Source organism: Giraffa tippelskirchi, chromosome 3, assembly GCF_054371585.1.
Source record: "Giraffa tippelskirchi isolate mGirTip1 chromosome 3, T2T-mGirTip1v1.2.pri, whole genome shotgun sequence".
In the NCBI taxonomy this organism is placed as follows: domain Eukaryota; kingdom Metazoa; phylum Chordata; class Mammalia; order Artiodactyla; family Giraffidae; genus Giraffa; species Giraffa tippelskirchi.
The window spans coordinates 95,849,237-95,871,581 of NC_137277.1; the positions used below are offsets into that span (position 1 = coordinate 95,849,237).

Here is a 22,345-nt window from a genome sequence, read left to right on the forward strand (position 1 = left end):
GCACTTTAAATATTGATCCTGGAAGGTGATTTATTTATATTGTTTTTATAATTAACATATTTAATGCACTCTACTTATATAATATGGTTCCAGATTCCTCCATATCTAGTAGAATTTTTAGCTGAGTTTCCTTTTCTACAGTGAGTAGAACATGAGGGATAAAATATGTTCCCCAGTTCATCTTCCTTGTTTTTTTTAATTGTCCAATAACTTATTTAACCCAATTGCTTAGAAATTCTTTGCAAGTGTCCCTTGAATTACTTTTAGGTTTTTTTTGTTTGCTTGTTTGTTTGTTTCTGTTGGGCCTTCGTTGCTACACACAAGCTTTCTCTAGTTGCAGCGAGCAGGGACTACTCTCCAGTTGCTGTGCATGGGCTTCTATTGTGCTAGCTTCTCTTGTGGAGCATGGGCTCTAGGGCTTGCCAGCTTCAATAGTTGTGTTGAGCGGGCTCCATGGCACATGGGCTCAGTAGTTAGTTCCCAGACCAGAGTTCGAACCTGTGTCTCCTGCATTGGCAGGCAGATTCTTAACCACTGGACAACCAGGGAAGTGCCCTTTAGCTTAATTTTTTATACTTGACATTTAACTCCTACTCAGTTCCCTGGTTCTTTTCACAATTTCTTCACTTTGGAAATGTCTTAATTTTGGTTTTTTTCTTTCAAGGGTGTGGTTTTACCACATAGTCATGCAGGACTTATGATCAAGTTACTTTCTTCAAAATACATTATGGTGCTTTTAAATAACTTAAAAAAGTTTACCTTGGGATATTAACAAGCAGTTTTTTTTTAAAATATTTCAAATGTTTTCTCAGTCTTGGTGTTTGTTTTCTTTCCCATCATTAGGTATCCTCCTTCCGATAGATATTTTTAGTTCCCCTCACTTTTTAAAATGTTTAATTTGATCATGCTATTACAACCTAGTAATTGCCACTTTTCTGACCACAGCTCAGAACTAAATCTATTATATTTCATTCCCCTTTGAAGTTCTAAAGGAATTTAATCTTGAAAAGTCATTTATCATATCCAGATACCTGACATCCATATTTTGTCAAGATTACGATTTCTGCCAATCTGTGTGGGGCAAATGTGGTGCCTTATTACTATTATCTGGCCTAATTTTTTAGGTTCCCTTTGTCTTATTTAACATCTCTTACTTATTCTCATTATCCCAGCGTTCTGCTACATCTTTGTTCCTTAAATATGGACTGTCTGCTTATCATGTTTCCACTTACTTCCCTTGTCCAGTAGTATTTTTATCATGTATGAATCAGTATTCAAGTGTTTCTGAACACTCAAACTGAGTAATTTGAAGAGAGCTAAATAGGGGCTTCCCAGGTAGCTGAGTGATAAAGAATCTGCCTGTCAATACAGGAAATGCAAGAGACGTGGGTTCAATCCCTGGGTTGTGAAGATCCCCTGCAGGAGAGCATGGCAACTCACTCCAGTATTCTTGCCTGGAGAATCTCATGGACAGAGGAGCCTAGCGGGCTACTGTTCATGGGGTCACAAACAGTTGGACATGACTGAGCACAACACAATGAAAAAATAACTTTATAAATGTGCAGTAAGGAACAATGCAGTGTCCCAGGCTTAGTCACAGTGGAGAGCCATTGGAAGGGACAGCCGAGGGGGTGATAATTACTGGAACCCTGAGACAGAGCTGAGGGCTGCCAGAAACTGAAGTTCAGTGAGGGATGCATCCAACCATCTGCAGACCAGGAGGATTGAAGTCTAGGGGATAAATACTCTGTCACACCTCCCTTCCTCTGATTACCTGCCGGAAATCTCCACCAGCTAAACTTCAGCTGAAATCCAGAGGATAAGGGAGTCCTTTCAGCATATTCTCTTCACTTGAACAGGAGGAGAAGGATGGAGAGTGAGCCTGGAAGAGAAAACTGAAGAAATCCAGCAGAAGCACCATCGCTATTCGCACCTGCAGCTCAATGCCTTATTAGAGACATTCTGTCTTAGGAGCAGCATGTGTCATTTTTCAATTACTGTCCTTCCAGCTGGGCTGGAAAATACCATTCACTGTCTATATACTTTGCCAAGCATTCCCTATCACCATGGTGTCTGAGATGAGTTTGGAAATACGTATGCATTCTCCATTAAAATATGACTTGATGTCATCTCTCTGGGAAGCTTTCCATAAAATCCACAAGAAGACACTTGGAAATACATGCCGCATCTCAGGGGCAGTTCTTAGAAGGAAGAGCATTTTAAAGAATTTATTAGTGGCATCAATCCAATATCTTCTTGTCAATCAAAATTTTGGAATTTCTTACTGTGCTTTTGGCCTTCTTACTGTGCTTTTCAGTGATGTTACTAGATGACTCAGTGTTGACTCCCACCTTGTTCTTGTTAGCATTAATGGTGTATAATATTGGCTGTTTTCTTTGTCCTTAGAAATTTACCATGACAGTAAAGGAAAGGAATTTAGAAAATGTTTTTTTTTAATCTTAAAAGTTTGAATTTTTCTTCTCAAATGTAATACATGATAGATCAACCTTGCTAATGGTTTTATAATGTCTGTTGAAATTTCACCAGTGTGTTCAGTCTATATTTTTTTTCAGTTCTTCTTTACCATTTGAAGAGAGATAAAAAGTCTCCATTGCCATCCAAAGGTCTCTACCTTTGGCTCACCATAGTGCCTGAAATTTCCATCTTTAGAGAAGCTTCTCTGATATAAGACCTTATCTCCTGGAAATTCCCATTAAGTGGGTTTAGATTAACTAAGAGAGGTAACATATTGACATACAGAATCACTGATCAGCTTCAAAGTCATCAGGCAAAAAGAAAAAGGCATTGACATTTAGATGGAAGTTCCTATTTAGAGAAGCTAAAGACTTAACCTTAGGCTAATGGAATTAACCCCAGCTTTTATGTCCAACATCTTTCTATTCATGGGTAAAACCAAAGAACAGAGGGTTTATCTGCCAAAAAATTTCAAACACCAGAGCTGAGATTTATCTGAAGATTAAGCCCCATCTTTCTCTGTCAGCAAGTGCTTAGGCAAGACTTTTCGTTATATGTCTGGTTGACCAAAAAGTTCATTCGGGTTTTCCCAGCACATCTTATGGAAAAACCCGAATGAATTTTTTGATCAACCCATTATTAATACATGGACTAGTAAATTTTCTTAAAAGATAAGACAGGAGAAGTTCAGGGATAAAGGCAAGTTAGAGGCAAGTTCTGGGAAGAGAATTGTAAAATTAGAGGAGAATAGGACTGGAAATGCAGAGTGTGGATAGGCAGTTAGATACTCACAAGGGAAATGGGTATGTTAGAAGCACATTTTGTCCCCTCTCCCCAACTTAAATATTTGATTGTTCTGTCTTTCAGTTCTATCTTATTGGCTACGGAACTCAAAAGTGTGCTTTGATCATTTCTTTATGGTAACAACAGATGACACTTTTTTCAATATCCAAGGCAAGATTTTAAAATTTTGCAGATGTTGGTTTATTTCATCCTCCCAATAACTGTGAAATGGGTAATATCATCATCCTGATTTTACAGATAGGAAAAAAATTGAGTCTCAGAGCAATGAAGTTACTTATTCTAATATCAAACCCTGCCAAAGTCAGATCTAGGAATTAACCCCTGACAATCTAATGAGAAGCTTTATGCTTAACCATTATACTATACACTCTCTCATGAATACAGAAAATACATCTTTACCCTCAGATTAGCATTTTGCTGTGTGTATCAATCAGATCATCCAACCCTGCATCTTTCTCTATGGTCTCAGTCTGTAGCTGGACCAAGGTAGTCACCACTCTGTTACCTTGAAAGGGCACTAGGCTTGGTCATGAATCCTGGTATGGGTAAAACACACAAGCAACAAGAAGTGTGGTCTGGGTGAATTTTAAATAGAACATCTCTCTCTGTTGCTGGGCAAGATGAACCATTGCAAAGCAGTCACTCCATAAGGGACTGCTGCAGGTCCATTCCTCCAGTGGCCTTCAGGAATAGAGAACATCTGTAGTAGCCACATGCCCCAAAGCCTGGTGTCAAAGCCCCGGAGTGGGTGTTCCCTACTAACACTGCCAATGGGAAGAAAAAGCCCAGTTTTCACTGGTTTCCAAGACAGGACATCCTTTCTGCTCCCTCTGCTATTCTGTAAAAAATATCCCATGCTTTTTACAGATAAAAATGAAAATCCCAAGTTATAATGGTCAAATAGGATAGGAATTTTTTGTGAAAAGAGAGGAGGATTAAATTATCTAGAGCAATACCTTCAATTTCACCTTCTCTGCTTCTATCACCTTTTGTCCAAGCCAGGCCTACAAAGCCTAATTTTAACCCCTCTCAAGATCTGTGCAAACACAGTGAGAGCAAAGAATATGTAATTGCTTTCAACAACCACGAATACACCATGAACAGAGCACTCTATGCATATGGCTGTGTACAGTCTTCATCAGCAACGACATCCTCAAGGTGGTGACTGGCCTCAGGATTCTAATTATGTTTGACCTTGACAGTAGTGTATACATACCAAGGGTGATGTACAGATTTTCTCAAATTCTGAGTCAGCCCAATTGCTTCAGTGTTCATGCAGTTTTATTGAATAAATGGCAGTTTGGTGGGTGGATTTGCTTTAGGTAGATCAGAGGTTCAGTAACATGAGTATGTCTTATGAAAAAAAAAAAAATTGAACCAAATAAACATTTACCTGGGTGTAAAAGCCACAAAGTACTAAAAAGTTATCACAAACATGGCTCAAAATTCCTGATTACAAATGTAGACTTGTTTTGCCTGTAAATCAGCCTCAGCTTGTTCTAACACTCCTCTGTCCCAGTACAGTAATTTAGTTCAAAATGCTCAAAAATCAAATGAGAGCCAGGGCTGGGGAGTGGGTAATCTTAATAGTACACCTAAAGTGAAAGTCGTTCAGTCATATCTGACTCTTTGCAACCCCATAGACTATACAGTCCATGGAATTCTCCAGGCCAGAATACTGGAATGGGTAGCCTTTCCCTTCTCCAGGTGATCTTTCCAACCCAGGGATCGAACCCAGGTCTCCCGCATTGCAGGCAGAGTCTTTACCAGCTAAGCCAAAAGGCAAGCCTATTGGTACATCTAAAGAGACTATCTAATTTGAGTCAGACATGGTGTAAGAGCAACGACATCCTCAAGGTGGTGACTGGCCTCAGGATTCTAATTGTGTTTGACCTTGACAGTAGTGTATACATACCAAGGGTGATGTACAGATTTTCTCAAATTCTGAGTCAGTCCAATTGCTTCAGTGTTCATGCAGTTTTATTGAATAAATGGCAGTTGAACTTGCTTTTTTTTTTCAATAGTCAAGTTTACAAGTATGATGAGAACCTAACCCTTGAGCATTAATGTTAAAAGAGGATGTGTCAGTGGCAAAGAGCAAGAGTCAACAAATTATTATAAGTTCACATATGTTCACATTTTGAAAATGAAGAAGAAAGACTGTGAGGAAACAGTGTGAAAATATTTCCTTGTACATGTCAGTCATGCAATATCTGGTGCAGAATAGTAATGGATTATCAAATAAGGGCCTTTGTGCTTTAAAATGTGATCTCTCTCATATAGTATGAACTGGACCTTGTTTGTGAAACACTATTATATTTCATGTAGTGGTAACCTTTTAGTTTGTAGGAAAATAATTGCTACAATATGTATTATAAAATATGCTGATGCTATTTTAGTTGGATTTCTGAGAACTCAAGTAAAGACCAACAACAAGCAGAGTATATTGAGTAGGTGATATCACCTTTTCCATTGTCTTTCCCCTCCTGTTTCAGCCCCATGTTGCCTGTAGTTCCTTCCTCTCCAATAAGTGTCTAGGTGACCTATGATATTTACTGATATTTACTTTCTTCCCTCTCAGAAGGATGTCTTTAAAACAGGGAGGGAGATAACCCAATTTAGTGTTTTCCAATGGCTTTCTAAGGAGCTAGATGTTATTGCAAATTCCTCTAAAATATCATTTCAGAATCAAATTAATTTGGGAAGTGCTGTGTTAAACGAAGTAAATATGTACTTGCTTTTACAGAACTTCTCAAAACTTCTAATACAATAATGTGCATTGAGCATCTTTTTTACAGGAGAACATTTCCCAAATGATCATTTCAGAAAGTCCTTTCCAGGAAGGTCAATTATCATCTCACTGTTTGGGAAACACTGCTTGCTGTAGGAGAAAGATCTGAGAAAGGTCTGAGTTCAAAGCCTGGCCCTACTACATATTTGAGAAACTTCTTTGAGATCAAGTTTTCTTATGAGAAACACATGGCACATAGAAGACATTCAGAAAATAATAGCCATGATTTAATTATATACTTGCTAATCAGTTCAGTTCAGTCCCTCAGTATGTCCCTCTCTTTGGGACCCCATGGACTGCAGCACACCAGGCTTCCTTGTCTTTCACTATCTCCCAGAGTGTGCCTAAACTCATGTCCATCGAGTCGGTGATGCCATCCAACCATCTCATCCTCTGTTGTCCCCTTCTCCTCCTGCCTTCAATTTTTCCCAGCATCAGGGTCTTTTCCAATGAGTCAGTTCTTTGCATAAAAGTATTGGAATTTCAGCTTCAGCATCAGTCCTTCCAATGAATATTCAGGACTAACTTCCTTTAGGATTGACTGGTTGGATCTTCTTGCATTCAAGGGACTCTCAAGAGTTTTCTCCAGCACCATAGTTTGAAAGCACCAATTCTTCAGTTCTCAACATTCTTTATAGTCCAACTCTCACATCCATACATGACTACTGGGAAAACCATAGCTTTGAATGTAGTAGCAAATATAGTATACAGGGATTGAGGGAACAGAGTAGAGTTCCTTTATTCTTAGAAAGCCCACAGGTGATCAAAAGAAGAGATAGAAAATGCTCATGAGGCAGTAATGACTGGATGGACACAAATGGAATGTGGGACTGGGCATGGCTGGACAAGTAGATGATGCCTTCCTGCCTCCCAGGTGGCAGAAGGGGACTCTGCCCTTCTCTTCCTGCCTTCACTCTTTTCCAGCATCAGGGACTTTTCAAATGACTCAGCTCTTTGCATGAGGTGGCCAAAGTATTGGAGTTTCAGCTTCAGCATCAGTTCTTCCAATGAACACCCAAGACTAATCTCCTTTAGGATGGATTGGTTGGATCTCCTTGCAGTCCATGGGACTCTCAAGAGTCTTCTCCAACACCACAGTTCAAAAGCATCAATTCTTCTGTGCTCCGCTTTCTTTATAGTCCAGCTCTCACATCCATACATGACTACTGGAAACACTATAGCCTTGACTAGATGGACCTTTGTTGACAAAGTAACGTCTCTGCTTTTTAATATGCTGACTAGGTTGGTCATAACTTTCGTTCCAAGGAGTAAGCATCTTTAAATTTCATGGCTGCAGTCACCATCTGCAGTGATTTTGGAGCCCCAAAAAATAGTCTGCCACTGTTTCCACTGTATCCCCATCTATTTGCCATGAAGTGATGGGACCGGATGCCATGATCTTAGTTTTCTGAATGTTGAGTTTTAAGCCAACATTTTCACTCTCCTCTTTCACTTTCATCAAGAGGCTCTTTAGTTCTTCACTTTCTGCCATAAGGGTGGTGTCATCTGCATATCTGGGGTTACTGATATTTCTCCCGGCAATCTTGATTCCAGTTTGTGCTTCATCCAACCCAGCAGAAAGGAGAAGAAATGCCAAAAATCAAGGGCGAGATGACACTGTGTATGGTTTACTTTTCATCTTCACAATAATAATAATGGTGCCATCATCAAGTTTTTTTAAGATGTCAATGTATTAAGGCATAAAAAACCATTAGAACAGTGACTGGGATGCAAATATCAATAGATGTTAGCTATTATTATTACTTTTCTTTCTAAAATGTGCTTTCAAATACTGATCATAGTACTTCTCAAGCAAATACAGAAATAAAGATTACTTCACAAATTTCTACTGTATACCAGATTCCACTCACTATGGGGCTTGCTAAAAGAGGCAGAGTTCTGTTATAATCACAAAAGTTACCTAGTATATAGTATACTTTTTACAGGCAATAGGACAGTCCACCAGGGGCAGGAACTGTATGAGAAACAAACTAAGGGCCTCATCACTACAAAGTTAAGGAGGCATATTTTAAGACACTAGAAGATGAAAGAATCTTCCATCTACTAAGCGCTCATTCTGTTCAAATTGCTGTTTGATGTAATTTCTCCTCTGAAGTCAAGGGGATTAAGTTGATTGATTTACCTCTGAAGTTCTTTAAGAGGTGAATGACTTGATTTCATCACCAAACCGTTGAAGGAAGTTTAACCACCAGTTCAAGTTGAGAAAGTGCTTTTCCTCCCCAATTTAATAACAATAAAACTTGTTCATTGCTCACTTTCTACATGCTAGGCTGCTAAATACTTTACAGGCATTGTCTAAGTTCAGCTTCCCAACAGTGCTGTGAAGTGTGGTACTCTCTCTTCCTTTCATTACTTTACAGATGAGGAATCTGAATCTTGGAGAGATTAATCTGTCCAAGGTCACTCAGCAAAGAATACCAGACTCAAGTCTGTCTAATTTCAGAGACTACACAGAGCTACATGTCCAAGGAATTTACTACTCACTGGGACTGCTTCAACATTTTCTGAATGTTTAAAATTGTTTTAAATAAGAGGTAATTAAAAATAAATCATTCACGCTGTTGACATCTCAGACAGAGCTAATACTGCCACAGAGAGCATGAGTGTGGCAACCAGGCTTGTGTAAATTAGGGTAGTTCTTCATTTTGCAAATAAAAGCATATATATGATCTCTCCTAGAAATTTGGAAAGGATACTTCTAGTCCCATATTATTCCATCAAGTACTTCAACTGTCCAAATATGTTCACAGTTATTACAATTTAATCATGTTGGTGATTGTTATGTTGTCTATGTTTGTGACTATTATATTAAGGTCATTTCTTTATGCCAATGCATTAGCAGAGGCACAGCTCAGTCCTTTTGTTAATAATGCTTCTGTATAAAGTGTTTTTGTTAGCTCACATGAGTTCCTCCTGTGTGTTTCATTGGAATCCTTTAGGTACTGACAAAGTAAGAGATTTAGACTAGTGTTAGAAGAGCTGCCTCCCACAAGCAGTCAAGCTTGACCCATTCCACAAGGCCAGACTATGAGTTCATGGGACCTATCTATTCTTGATAATATGATATTGTATAAGAGTTATTAAGTCGTCTTTCTAAATGTGCCTTCTATCTCTTCAAAGAACTCCTCTGTTGCTGCTACTGTTTAGTCACTAAGTCGTGTCCAACTCTTTGTGACCCCATAGACAGTAGCCCAGCAGACAGAGGCTCATCTGTCCATGGGATTTCCCAGGTAAGAATACTGGTGTGGGTTGCCATTTTCTTCTCCAGGGGATCTTTCCAACCCAAGAATTGAACCCACATCTCCTGCATCAGCAAATGGTTTCTTTATCACTGAGCCACTTGGGAAGCCGCAAGAGATATTAAATAGTCTTTCTAAATGTGCCTTCTGTCTCTTCAAATAGCTCCTTTTGAAATCACTTCTCTAAAACATCACTAGGACTTACAACAGCCATGTCCTTATCTGTACACTAGTTCTCTGAAGAAACTCTCGTGCTTAAAACAATCACTGCATGCTCAACACCAAAAACTACATTTCAAGAACATAGAAGGCCATCAGGCCATGACCTCCTACTGCTCAGGCCTTGTCCATCATAGAACAGAATTGACACTCTTTGCTCTAGTATACTATTACTCTATTTAAACCAAGTTACTTGACAAACAAACATAAAATATTTCATGTGTCCATGTCTTCACAGCAGCCAGAGCCTACCACTTCCCTGTCTCAATCCATCCAGCGGCTTCACCTCATCAGCCCAAGTCCTTGCAGTCCCCATAAGGTGATGCTTCCTTAGCCACCCTCCACTCACCCACTCCCCTGCTCTGGTAACTCTCTGACCTGGATCTCTTACCACTTTCCTCTCAGCTTAATCTGTCTTAGCAACACTGGCTTCCTGCCCTGACATGTTCCACCTCAGGGCATCCTAGTCAGCTCAGGCTGCCATAAGAAAGTATTGCAGACTGAGTGGCTTAAATAACAGGAAATTATTTTCTCAAAGTTCTGGAGAATCAAAGTCCAAAATCAAGGTTCTAGCAGCATTGGTTTCTAGTAAGAGCTCTCTTCTTAGCTTGCAGATGGCTGCCTTCTCATTGGGTCCTCACATGACCTTTCTTCTGGGTGTGCAGACTCCTGATATCTTTCCTTCTTCTTATAAGAAGTGATTCATAATGTTGTACTCGGAAACTAACATAACATTGTAAAGCAATTATCCTCCAATTAAAAAAAAAAAAAGGTTAGTCCTGTTGGATTAGGACCCCACCCTTATGTCCTCCGTTAACCTTAATTACCTCCTTGTAAGTCCCTATCTCCAAATATAGACACATTGGTGGTGAGTCTTATTCTAAGACTCCATAATAGTTTTCTCTCATTCTTTAGGTCATAAATTATTCAAAAGCAATATTGATATCAGCAAACAATGACTTATAAGATGTGAATTGAGGGATATATGAAAGGTCTTATCCATACAACCAAAATATTTCTTCTATATAGAGGCAGCTTGATAATTGTTGTTTTTCACTATTCCCCCCTTAAAAAAAATTATCCTGAAGGTGGTAATCCATAATGTTATCAGTAGTTCTATAAGAAATTAATATTTCTAATGATGCCCATCACTGATAGAAAGAGGTTCATAATTTTCATCTTGGAGGCTTGGAGAGAGAAGAGGAAAATGGAAGAGGTTCTTGAAAAAAAGAAATAAAAGGAAATGTTTACTTGCTCCATCATGTCCGACTCTGCAACCCCATGGACTGTAGCTTGTCAGGCTCCTCTGTCCATGGGATTTTCCAGGCAAGAATACTGGAGTGTGTAGCCATTCCCTTCTCTAGGAGATCTTCCCAACCCAGGGATCGAACCTGGGTCTCCATGTCTCCTGCACTGCAGGCGGATTCTTTACCACTGAGCCACTGGGAAAGCCCCCACAGGAAGCATTACATACTGAAAAGTCAAGTACAAATTTTGCTTGTTTCTCACTTGTGCCTCCACTTGACAGTATCTTAAGTCATTCATGACTGGGTAGCTTTCTCCTTCTAAGAGGTGTAACAGTCCTTTTTGCTTTTCTAATAGGCTTTTCAATTAAAAAACAAGTCTGCCCATCTGATAAGGCCTTTGTTTCCCAAGATTGTTATGTTTAGTTTTTCTTCTAGGACAGGTCGCAAATGGTTATTTTTTTAAATCTTCAAAGACCACCCCTTCCCCATCAGTCTACTGGAAAGAAAGGAATTTAAAACTCTGTGACATTCACCAAACCTATCAACTCAGAGAAGAAAAATCTCCATGTGGTACTGAGAAATACAAACAATGTAACTTGTGGTTCCTAGAAAAGTAAAAGACTGGAGGAAGTTGCATGGAGAGACTTGAGAGTTAGCTTGCCCCTCTGGAGACCCTCCAGCAAGGAGCAAAAGTAACAGCTCACATTATTCAGTTTTGCTCTATGACAGATACTATTCTAAGAGTTCTACTGAGAAGTGTGAAGCTTGGACTGTGAATAAAATGAAGCTTACTTTCATTTTTCATCTTCTGGTTAAACTTTATTCACCCAAGTAATTCAACAGTGGCTTTGGATGGTGTTTGGCAGAGCCTTCTTTCATGAGGTCACTCCCAGATAATAGGTTGATAAAAGGTCAGCTTTTGTTATGAAAACGGTCTCAATTCTAAAATTACAATTCCCAACCAACTTCAGGTTGTACAGCAATGGGAAAACAGCTTCAACTACATACCCTTTATCCTTTCTCCATGATCTACAAGGTGTGGCTCCCTACTTTATTTGCTGTCCAAGCCTGTTCTATGCCACAAACACCACACTGCCTTCGTCACACTGGCTTCCACACTGTTCCTTGAGCTTACAATCATGCTTCCACCTAAAGGATTTTGCACTGGCAAAGTCATATAGCCCATTTTACCATTTCCTAAATGTCTTTGCTTACATGTCATTCTGAAAGAGAAACATTCCATTACCACTATTATTATTTACCATCTGATTCTGCAATCTTTTTCTTCATTGTACTTTTTTACTTGGTAGACTGAATACTTATATGTTTATTAATATGTCTCCCTTAGTTGGATATAAGTTACACAAGTTCAGGACCTTGATCTGTTTTCTCACAGCTGTTCTTCTCATTACCATCTGAGAACTCTGAACAATACCTGACCCAATATTAGGTGCTCTGTGTACATTTTGGGGGGCTTCCCACATGACTCAGTGGGTAAAGAATCTGCCTGCAATGCAGGAGATGTGGGTTCCATCCCTGGTTCAGGAAGATCCCTTGGAGAAGGGCATGGCAACCCACTCCAGTATTCTTGCCTGGGAAATCCCATGGACAGAGGAGCCTGGCGGGCTACAGTCCATCAGGTTGCAAAGAGTGAGACGCAACTGAAGCGACAGCATACACATACACACCCACACATTTTTTTTTATTTCAGGGTAAGGATACCCATGAGTATAAACTGTAGAATAAAGCATCTCTAAAGCAGCTCAAAGGGAGGAGTCTTGATATTTTATTTTAAAATGTGGCTAGGAGATTATTAATAAAGGAGTAATTATTCAGATTACTCCAAATTTGCTTACTCTATGGCTACCATTAAAAATTAACATTATAGACATTTTATTAAAATGAGCGGTGTTCCTTCTAAGCAGCCTTTCCTGCTTTGACAATGTTTTCAGTCAGGAGACAAAACATGGAAATGAACCTGAGTCTAACTAAATTAATATAATTGCATGTATAATTTTATAATTATTTGATAATATTATAAATAAGCTGTTTCTTAGAAAACATTATTAATTTCATTTTAATATAACCAATATAATATAACCTTCTTTCAACAAGGTTTGAACTCTTTAATTTTAGATTTTTTTTAATTCTGTTATTTAAACATTATAGAAAGTGTCTATTTTTGTCTTCATGGCTAGATTAGAGTTTGCTGGGTTATGCTTCAATTTCTCTGCTTCTACTGTTGCATTTAACAAAAATATTTAGGATCACATAGTAATGACTTCTTAGGGTAATGTTGCTTTACAAAAGGAGTGTCTTTTTTTTTTTTTTTAAAGGAGTGTCTTAATAGAACTTGGAGTTTGTAGCATTATGCAAGCTAAATTGTTCTTGCACTGTAAAATGCATTTGATTCTTCTCCGTTTATAAATTCCACGTATCTCCTTTCAATATCTGCTTTCCAGGAGTCTATGCAAGATTGATAGAGACATTAAATTCAAAAACTAAAAGAGAAAAAAATGTAATGTGAGTCTTCAGTTGACTTTAAAGGAGATATATTGCTTAATAGAAACATTCAGGGAACAATGATAGTGGGCAGTAAATCCTAGATTAATTACACTTATTCAATGTGCTATAGAGCTAATTCATATAGCCAAACTTTTTTACAAAGCACTATCATTTCATGATTTTTTGCACTGGACAGTAAATGTACAAGCATTAGTGTTAAAAGACAGGATTTTGCCCCTTATTACTGAAAGCAAAATTACTCTGCTCTATTGCAAACCTAGTAGATCTCTATCCCTACATCTTTTATTAATTGATTTCTCAAAAATCTGTCCTTCATATTTTATTGTACAATCAGCAGTAAACCTCAAATGTTGAAAGATTTGAAATTACTAAGTAACAAATCTGTGAATTCACAATGATATTCTAAATGATCCAGGAAATGTCATTTTAAGTGGTAAAATCAATATGTATTTTGGTTCATTAGCAAAATACACAATGGCTATTTCCAGCATCTCCTCAGACTTTCTGTTTAACCATTTTGTATTGTGATGCCTGGCCTGAAGCAAATTCTATTTTTAGTTCTAATGGAATAGTCTTAAATTGCTTATTTTCTGTTTACTAAAGTCATCCTGTTTGTTACCATGGAAACTATGACAACTGCTCCAACTAACTATTTTATTAAATGAATTGAAGATGTAGCTGAAGACTGCGAAGGTGCAGCATGTCATTCTTAAAACGTACTTTCTGACAACTGCAAAACTATGGCCAATCTGTAGAAAAAAATGAAATTAATTATGAATAAGATCTTCTACATTTCAAATTCAGGTGGCTTATCCACATTTGAAAATCTGAATATAACTAGCACATAGTCTTCCCCAACCTACAAAGAGTGTGTCTTTTAAAAGTGTATCTGTAAATCTGTTCCTTGGAAATTGGAGCACATTAACCCATTTATGAAATAATTTCATAAATAATAATTAGATCTCCAGGGCCACCCTCAAAAGCCCTTTGACCTGTAATGTCTCAATCTATAGCAATATTAGCAATAGCCTTTGTTCTCAGTTCTGGCAGCAGGAGACAAGTTTCAGAAATGTGAAGAAAGAGAAGTTTTCTCATACCCAAGTGCCCCTGTCTCCAGCCTCTTGGGGTCATCTTATTACCAACTCTCCTGGGTTGATCCTCAACAGGGTCCTCCTACCCAGTGTCATTCAAGCCAATAAAAGAAGACTGAGTTCAATTCAGAAGCAAAGGAAAACTTATTCTTTGACCTAAGAATGGAGAGGTGCAATCTAGAGTCCAAGCTCTACCCACTTCAAATATTGTGGGTGGGACCTCTTTATAGGGTTCTGTCTGCAGAGGAAAGGGGTGAAAGTCTGGTGAGTTGGGGGGGGGGCTGTGCTATTCTCCCCTCCAGATTGCAGTGCTAGGGATACAGTGACTCCGCACACGCCTATGGAGTTGAGGTATTAGGCGCAGCCATTTTGCACTAGCAACTCTGGTCTGAAGTGCTGAGTGCAAGGCCTCTGCCTGAGGCAATCTACCGCTGCTGCTGCTAAGTTGCTTCAGTCGTGTCCAACTGTGCGACCCCATAGACGGCAGCCCACCAGGCTCCTCCGTCCCTGGGATTCTCCAGTCAAGAATACTTGAGTGGGCTGCCATTTCTTTCTCCAATGCATGAAAATGAAAAGTGAAAGTGAAGTCGTTCAGTCATGTCCGACTCCTAGCGACCCCGTGGGCTACAGCCTACCAGGCTCCTCGGTCCATGGGATTTTTCCAGCCAAGAGTACTGGAGTGGGTTGCCATTGCCTTCTCCGATCCTACTAGCAAGTGAATCTAAATTACGCACAAAAGAAGAGGTTGGACTTTATCTAAACACCTAGATTCCATCTTATTTTTCCTGTGGACCCCGTGGGCTTTGCCAGACACTCTCTCTCACTTTTGCACATCTTCCGTCCGAGTTTCACTTCCCTTCAAGTTTCACTTGGTGAAAAGGACTTCCCTGGTGGCTCAGAAGGTAAAGCGTCTGCCTACAATGCGGGAAATTCGGGTTCAATCCCTGAGTCAGGAAGATCTCCTGGAGAAGGAAATGGCAACCTACTCCAGTATTCTTGCTTGGAAAATCGCATGAATGGAGGAGCCTGGTAGGCTACAGTACATGGGCTCGCAAATAGCCAGACACGACTGAGTGACTTCACTTCAAGTTTCCCACTTTGATCCTGCTTCTACATTGAATCATCATTCTCCTCAAGAGTCAAGATGTTCCCAGATAATTGTTTAAAAAAGAGAGAAAGCAATCAAAATACTCCCTATTGTCTGAATGATTGAACTCTTCCTAAAGTTTTTGCATTTTAAAACATACAATATTTTCTGACCCCAAACAAATCCCTAACACATAAGATTTCCATAACCACAACTAAAGAAAATATTCAGAGGGTGAATGTGTGAGGAAACTGCTCTGATATACTCAGATTTAGAAATCAGGCCAAAAAATCAAGCATAAGTAGGTTGATATGAAAAGTCAGCTTCTTTACTGTCTTCCCTAAATGTTGGATCTTGGATTTTCTGTTCAAGGATGGATGGCAGTGGTTAGTTGTAAACTGAGTCATCTGTTTGTTCATTTAATTTCCAGGAGATTTTAATAAAATGTATCTTATTATCCCTATAATTGTGCTTTTAAAAGAATGTCATCTTCTTGGTTAAAGAGATCAGATTAACACGATAATGTAGACAAAAATTTTGTTCTTATTTTCTAACAGAATACAAACCAAACAAAATCATTGTGATTTGAACACTGTGAATTTCACACAAAAAAATGAAAGAATTATTAGGACATATTTAAGACAGAATCAATAATTAACTGTTTGGTGTTCAAGAAATTAAAGAAGAAAAAGGAAATAATTTGAGATTTTTTTCAAAATGAGAAAAACTGAGTTATCTTTATTGTTTATATAGCTATCCTTTATATAGATTCAGAATTAATCAAAATATATAAAGGCTAAGAGTTATTTCTAGAAATGTAAAAAAAAATGTCCTTTTTTTAAAATTAAAGTGGTGAGTATAAGAACAAATGAGATCTGATATTCTGTCTTTCCATAATGTAGTAGTTGAATTTGCCTGTAAAATCTTTCTGGCAAATTTGTGTATTTTTATGTAAATATATATGCAATAAAATATGAAATGAGAAATTAAATTTTTAATTGAATTTCATTGATCATTAAGATAAAAAATTCTACAGGGCCTTATTAGAATTTTAATATTACTGACGCTTCAAAATGAGGACATAATTTTGACCTTATACTCTTTTTTTATCTCCTTAGGGTCCACTTTCATTTGTAATACTCACATAATTCCAGTGAAAAACCAAGAGGGTGTGGCTATGATGTTCATCATTAATTTTGAATATGTGAGAGATGAAGAAAATGCTGCTTCGCCAGAGAGGGTAAATCCAATATTACCAGTCAAAACTGTAAATCGTAAGTAAATGACAACATGTACATGTTTCTTTATTTTTATGGTAAATTTTATTAATAGAGTTGCTAACATGGAACTATTTCTACATTTCATCTTGTGATACTGAATTCTTTTCATCTAAAATTAATTTAGGATTTTGCATCCATATTCATCAGGAAAATCGCTCTGTAATTTTTGAGGGTGTATATGCAATTTCACTAGGTATAATTATCAACATTATAATTACCTTGGAAAATAATTTAGAATTTTTTCTCTATTTTCTATGCTACATAAATAACCACTTGAGTTTTTCAACTGTTTTAATCAAATAGAGACTGCATTTTATTTTCCAATTTTTATACATCTAATAGTTTTCTCTTGTCTAATTGAGCTGGCTATTACCTTCCAACATATTATTAAAAAGAAATTGATAGTGAACATCACTTATTCCTGATTTTTGTGTGAATGCCACCAGTGATCCCCATTAATTCAAATGATGACATATAGTTGAGTGGAATGTGTTTTGTAATTTTATGGAAGTTTCCATTTGCTTGTATTTATTACTGGCTGTTGAGATTTGTAAATTACCTTTTCAGCATCTTTAGAAACAAATATGCTATTCTGTTTCCTTATTTTTATGGCAAATCTTATTCATAAAGTTACTAACATGGAACTGTTCTTTTGTCCATGAAAGAAGCCACATTTGGGCGTGATGTCTTTTATCTTTTAATATTGAATTCATTTCATCTAAAATTAATTTAGGATTTTGCATCCATACTCATCAGGGCAATTGCTCTGTAATTTTTGACTGCATATGTGCAATTTCATTAGGTATTATTATCAACATTATAATCTCTTTGGAAAATAATTTGTAATGTCTTCTCTATTTTCTATGATACATAATAATAAAAAATAGTTTGGGTATTATCAGTCAGTTCAGTTCAGTCTCTCAGTCCTATCTGACTCTTTGCGACCCATGGACTGTAGCACGCCAGGCCTCCTTGTCCATCGCCAACTCCCAGAATTTACTCAAACCCATGTCCATTGAGTCTGTGATGCCAGGATTATATGGGCTTTAAAAGTTAAGTTTAACTCCCCTGTGAAATCATCTAAACCTGGTACTTATTTGTGGAGTAGCTTTTTGACATTTCTTTTCCTCCAGAGGGTCTTCCCTGATAGCTCAGTTGGTAAAGAATCCACCTGCAATGCAGGAGACCTGGGTTCAATCCCTGGGTTGGGAAGATCCCCTGGAGAAGGGAAAGGCTATCGACTCCAGTATTCTGGAGAATTCCATGGACTGTATAGTCTGTGGGGTCCCAAAGAGTCGGACACAACTGAGCGGCTTTCACTGTCACTGTTCCTCCAGAGATTAGACTATTCAAATAATCCTGCTCAACTATTATCAGTACCTTTGTACTCCTCTGTATGCTTAGTCTTCTACCATTCAGTCTGTCAGTTTAAATTGTATCATTTCATTCCCCATTTTTACCAACAAGGCATTTGATGAGCTTATATTATATTTCCTTCTCCTTCCATTCCTTTGGTTGCAGTACTTCTGGCTTCTCAGAGGATATAATTTACATACTTCTCATTTTTGTTTTGCTTTAAATTTCTAGTGAAATGTATTCAACACTCACCACTTGTCTTTTTGTCGAAGTTTCGCCAAACTTCTTGGATAAAGTTCATCCTCTTCGGGAGATGTTCATAAGTAAATCAACATGGTTTTTCTGTAGCCTTCACACTTTGAGGACAGCCTGGGTAGATATAAGCTATTTGGTCCACACTTTGTTGCCCTGTGAACCTAGTAGATAGTGTTCCACTTTTCTTGCGTCAAATTTTCCTAATGAAAAATCTGATGCCAACTCTTGTCTACCCTTTGTAAGTGATTTTGTTATTTTTCTGATTCCCAGAAAATTTCAAAAATAAACTAATAATGGTAGATTTTAATACTTTTCTTTCAAATGAAAACAGACTTTTAAAGTCTAAAACTATTGCTTGTATATGTCTGGGTTTGACATTCTACGTCAATTTTTCCAGATGTATGGTGGTCCCTTTCAACATGTACATTCAATTCATGTTATAGTTCAGGAAGTTTTATTGAATTATAATTTTAATAGCTAATTTCTTTTGGTTTATTTGTCTTCTTCAGGAACTCAAATAGTAGACTCAAGTAATGTTGCACCTTCTTTGCCTATCTTTCATATCCACCACTTCCTTTCTGGTCCTTTTTTCTCTTTGTTCTATTTTATATTCTTAGCTTCTCTCATTTCTGACCTATATTCTTACAGTTTGCTTATAATGTGATCTTAATTTCTTAGATAATTGTGTCTTTTTTCTGTCTTGAATGCATCGCCTGTATTCTTTCAGTCTTGCTTTGCATTTTCTTCTTACTTGTCCAGATTTTATTCCATGTTCTCGAATTCCTAATTTATAATCTTATTTCATATCTCTAATTACTGGTTTAAAATTTTAAATTTATTTTGGGGTGCTATATACCTATTCATCTTATAGCCATATACTTAACATACTTTCTTCTGCATGTTTTTATTCCTGTTTCCTGTTTTTCTCTTATGATATCTTTGTACAGATATTAGAGTTTTCTTTGTACAGATATTAGAGATATCTTTGTACAGATAATCCATTCATTAAGGACTTTCCTGGACAATCACTAATAAGAAATATCTGGTGGGGGCAAAGAGAATAGGTCTTGTTTGAGTAGCTTCTTAAATTTTTCAGTTCAAAGTTTAATTCATGTATAGCAAGGAGTTTGTAAATGTGCGGATTTTATAGAGGAAGTTTCTCGTTCTTTAAAATGTATGACACTAATTGATTTTGTTGTTTGCTTGTTTTTGTCTTCTGATTATTCTATTCCTTCTTATGTGAATAAGGAGAACTTATATTTATCTGCTTTCTTATTTCCTAGCTTCCAAGAGACATTTCCACCTTTGAAGATACTTCCCCCTCTTCAAGAAGTAGTGCTTTTCCAAAGCTTGTATCTGGGGTCTTGTGCACTTTTTAGCCACTTTTACTATTGCCCTTGTAACCAATGCTTTCTCCATTAAGGTCACAGAGTTTCTCTCAGTATTTCTTACTCAGTGTGAAACTGTCTTCTTCTGAGAGTAAACTCGATTTGATATGTGTTCCATTACTCTAAGAGGACTTTTGTGCTCCCATTTTTTCCACTTATTTTCTGCTTAATACTGCATTGTGTTCTTAAGCAACTGTTTTGGTCTTGGGCAGTTATTTCCCTGGCTACATGTAAATTAAAGTTGGTAATGTCTTGCTCTAATTACTCTTTAGGCATAGTTTATAGGTATTTTTATTTGCCTCCCTTATTGATCTTTGTAGTTTTTAGGAAGATCTATGAGCAAATGAAAATTTAAGTTACTGTCATTATCTGTGGGAAACTGGAAGACTTATCACAAAACTTTAATATTGAAAAAATAAATTGGTATACTGTATGTAAATCAGATAGCTAAATATGTGTAAAATAGAAAACCCAGTCTCAAAGCCTATGTTGCAAAATGAACTAATACTAAATCAAATGTACACCAGCTAAAAAATTTTCATAGTATCAGTTGCTTTCTTAGCTGCATCTAAATGATATTATAGTATCCTGTTAAGGCAATACTGGAACAAAATATATTAGTGTAATACAATTCCAATATTCAGACTATTTTACTCTGAACAATATTACACTTGGGAAAAACTATCAAAACCACCAATTTGTCAGTCTCCCAGGTGACATGTTTATAACAAAACTGAAGTACTATAAAAAATTAGTATAGTACCAAGACTTGTGCCTTTAAGTTGATTACTGTTTTTGATTTCTTTATAATTTATGCTAACAAACTTCATCATTATTGAATGGTTCTAAAAATATACTTTAGGCAATCTCAGGTTGTATTTTGATCATAAATGTCAATTAAGATAATTTGTTTTGGGGGAAGCCTAGTTTTGTCTCTTTTTTGTCTTCAGAAAGTCTTCATTTCTCCCTCAGAATAGTTGTTTTTCATGATCCATCAAATTGGATGAGAGTGAAAAAGGGAGTAGTGTTATCAGTTGTATGGCAAAAAAAAAAAAGTATTAAAAAAATAAAGTATTCATTTCAAACTGAAATACAAACGGATAATTGAAGCTTTGATTTCTTGAATAGAAGATAATCTCTACAGTAGCCTCCCAGAGTGTCATACATAATATATGCAACTTTATACTATGATTAAAATAGCATCTCTTGTGCAAGTCACAGCAAATTCAGTAGAGATTATTCCTTATTATGTGAACACAAGTGGTTTCCCTACACTGCAGCTGTCACTCAAACGGGGAATCACTAGAGAGAGTACAGATATGCAGATAAAATTGTTTCCAGAGCATTACAAAGGCCTATTATTTACAACCATTATATTGGTTTTGATTATACCTTCTGTCATTATATGCTCTAAATTTCTTTTTACTTGGTGTCAATTTTTGAAGTTTATTATTAAATCAAGCAGAAAAGTTAAAGACAGACAAATTATATTTCGTAGCTTCTGATACTATCCAAGTTCTACTTTGTATCATTTCTGATCTTTGGAAAATTCCCCTTTTTTTCCTTAAAGTATAATTTTGCTACCTTTGTAAAATAATATATTGGCTATATCAAACATTGTTTCTCAGTTGGTGCCCACTAAAACAAATAAGCCAATGAAAAATAAAAGAAAACCAAATTTTGATACATCCCTTTTTGCAGAAAAATTTCAACTTTCAAAAGGTTAATTTCTCATCTAAATAAGGAATATAAAATTGGGTGTGTTAAGGGGGTGCTGGGGGTGTATGCATGCCCTTAGTATTGGTATTTAAATGAAAATAATAGGAAAAGGCTACTGTTTGTTTGAGAAGATGTGGGTGTCTATAAATTTAACTCCCTCTCCTGAAATGTAGACAATATAAAGGAAAAAAATGTAAAATGACAAGAAATACAGATGAAAAAGCAATGAAGTATTAAATTTAGAATATTAAGTAATAGAAAAGAAGCTATTAGTAAATACACAATAGAAAAGATACATCATGAAAAGACACTGTGATAAATTGGGTGGAGTAAATTGTAGAAACTTAGAGACTTGTATTGAATAAAACGGTGAATCAGTTCTCAGTACAAATATCTAGTTTCTGAGTCAGGAACACAATACAACAAAAGTAAGCAGCTTTCTCTGGGAAGAACTAATTTTTCACAAACTTAATCTCTGTTGAAGATATAGAACCAGCCATAAATAGATGACTTATTTTTCCTGGAAAGAAGAAAGTACAGGAGAGAGTATTATTCTAGTAGGTCTAACTATCAAATTAATAAATACTGCACAATTGAGTTGATTAATTATATAAATACCAATTATAATACATAATTAAGCCTTTTCTCACTGATGGTTTAAACTCTGTAATCTGAATAGTGGAAATGATACTAAGTGGATGATACTAAGTGGATGATACTTTTCCTACCAAATAAAAGGGGATCACATCTAAAGGAACTAACAGCAATGCAGCAATGGGAAAACACGTCCTCTTTTTTTTCTGCTCTAATATCTGTTGCTATGAAATATTTGCACAACATGGAAGAT

The 22,345-nt window shown here is 36.8% G+C and overlaps 1 protein-coding gene across 8 annotated transcripts in view; it reads left to right on the top strand.

Moving 5' to 3' along the window:
- The window catches only part of KCNH7 (potassium voltage-gated channel subfamily H member 7), a 509,719-nt gene that overhangs the window by 335,161 nt on the left and 152,213 nt on the right, over positions 1 to 22,345 (top strand). For all 8 annotated transcript variants that reach the window (XM_081581582.1, XM_081581581.1, XM_081581583.1 and 5 more), the window contains one exon: positions 16,619 to 16,774. In XM_081581582.1, the coding sequence (XP_081437708.1) occupies positions 16,619 to 16,774 (156 nt within the window). The remainder of the gene's footprint in view (positions 1 to 16,618; positions 16,775 to 22,345) is intronic.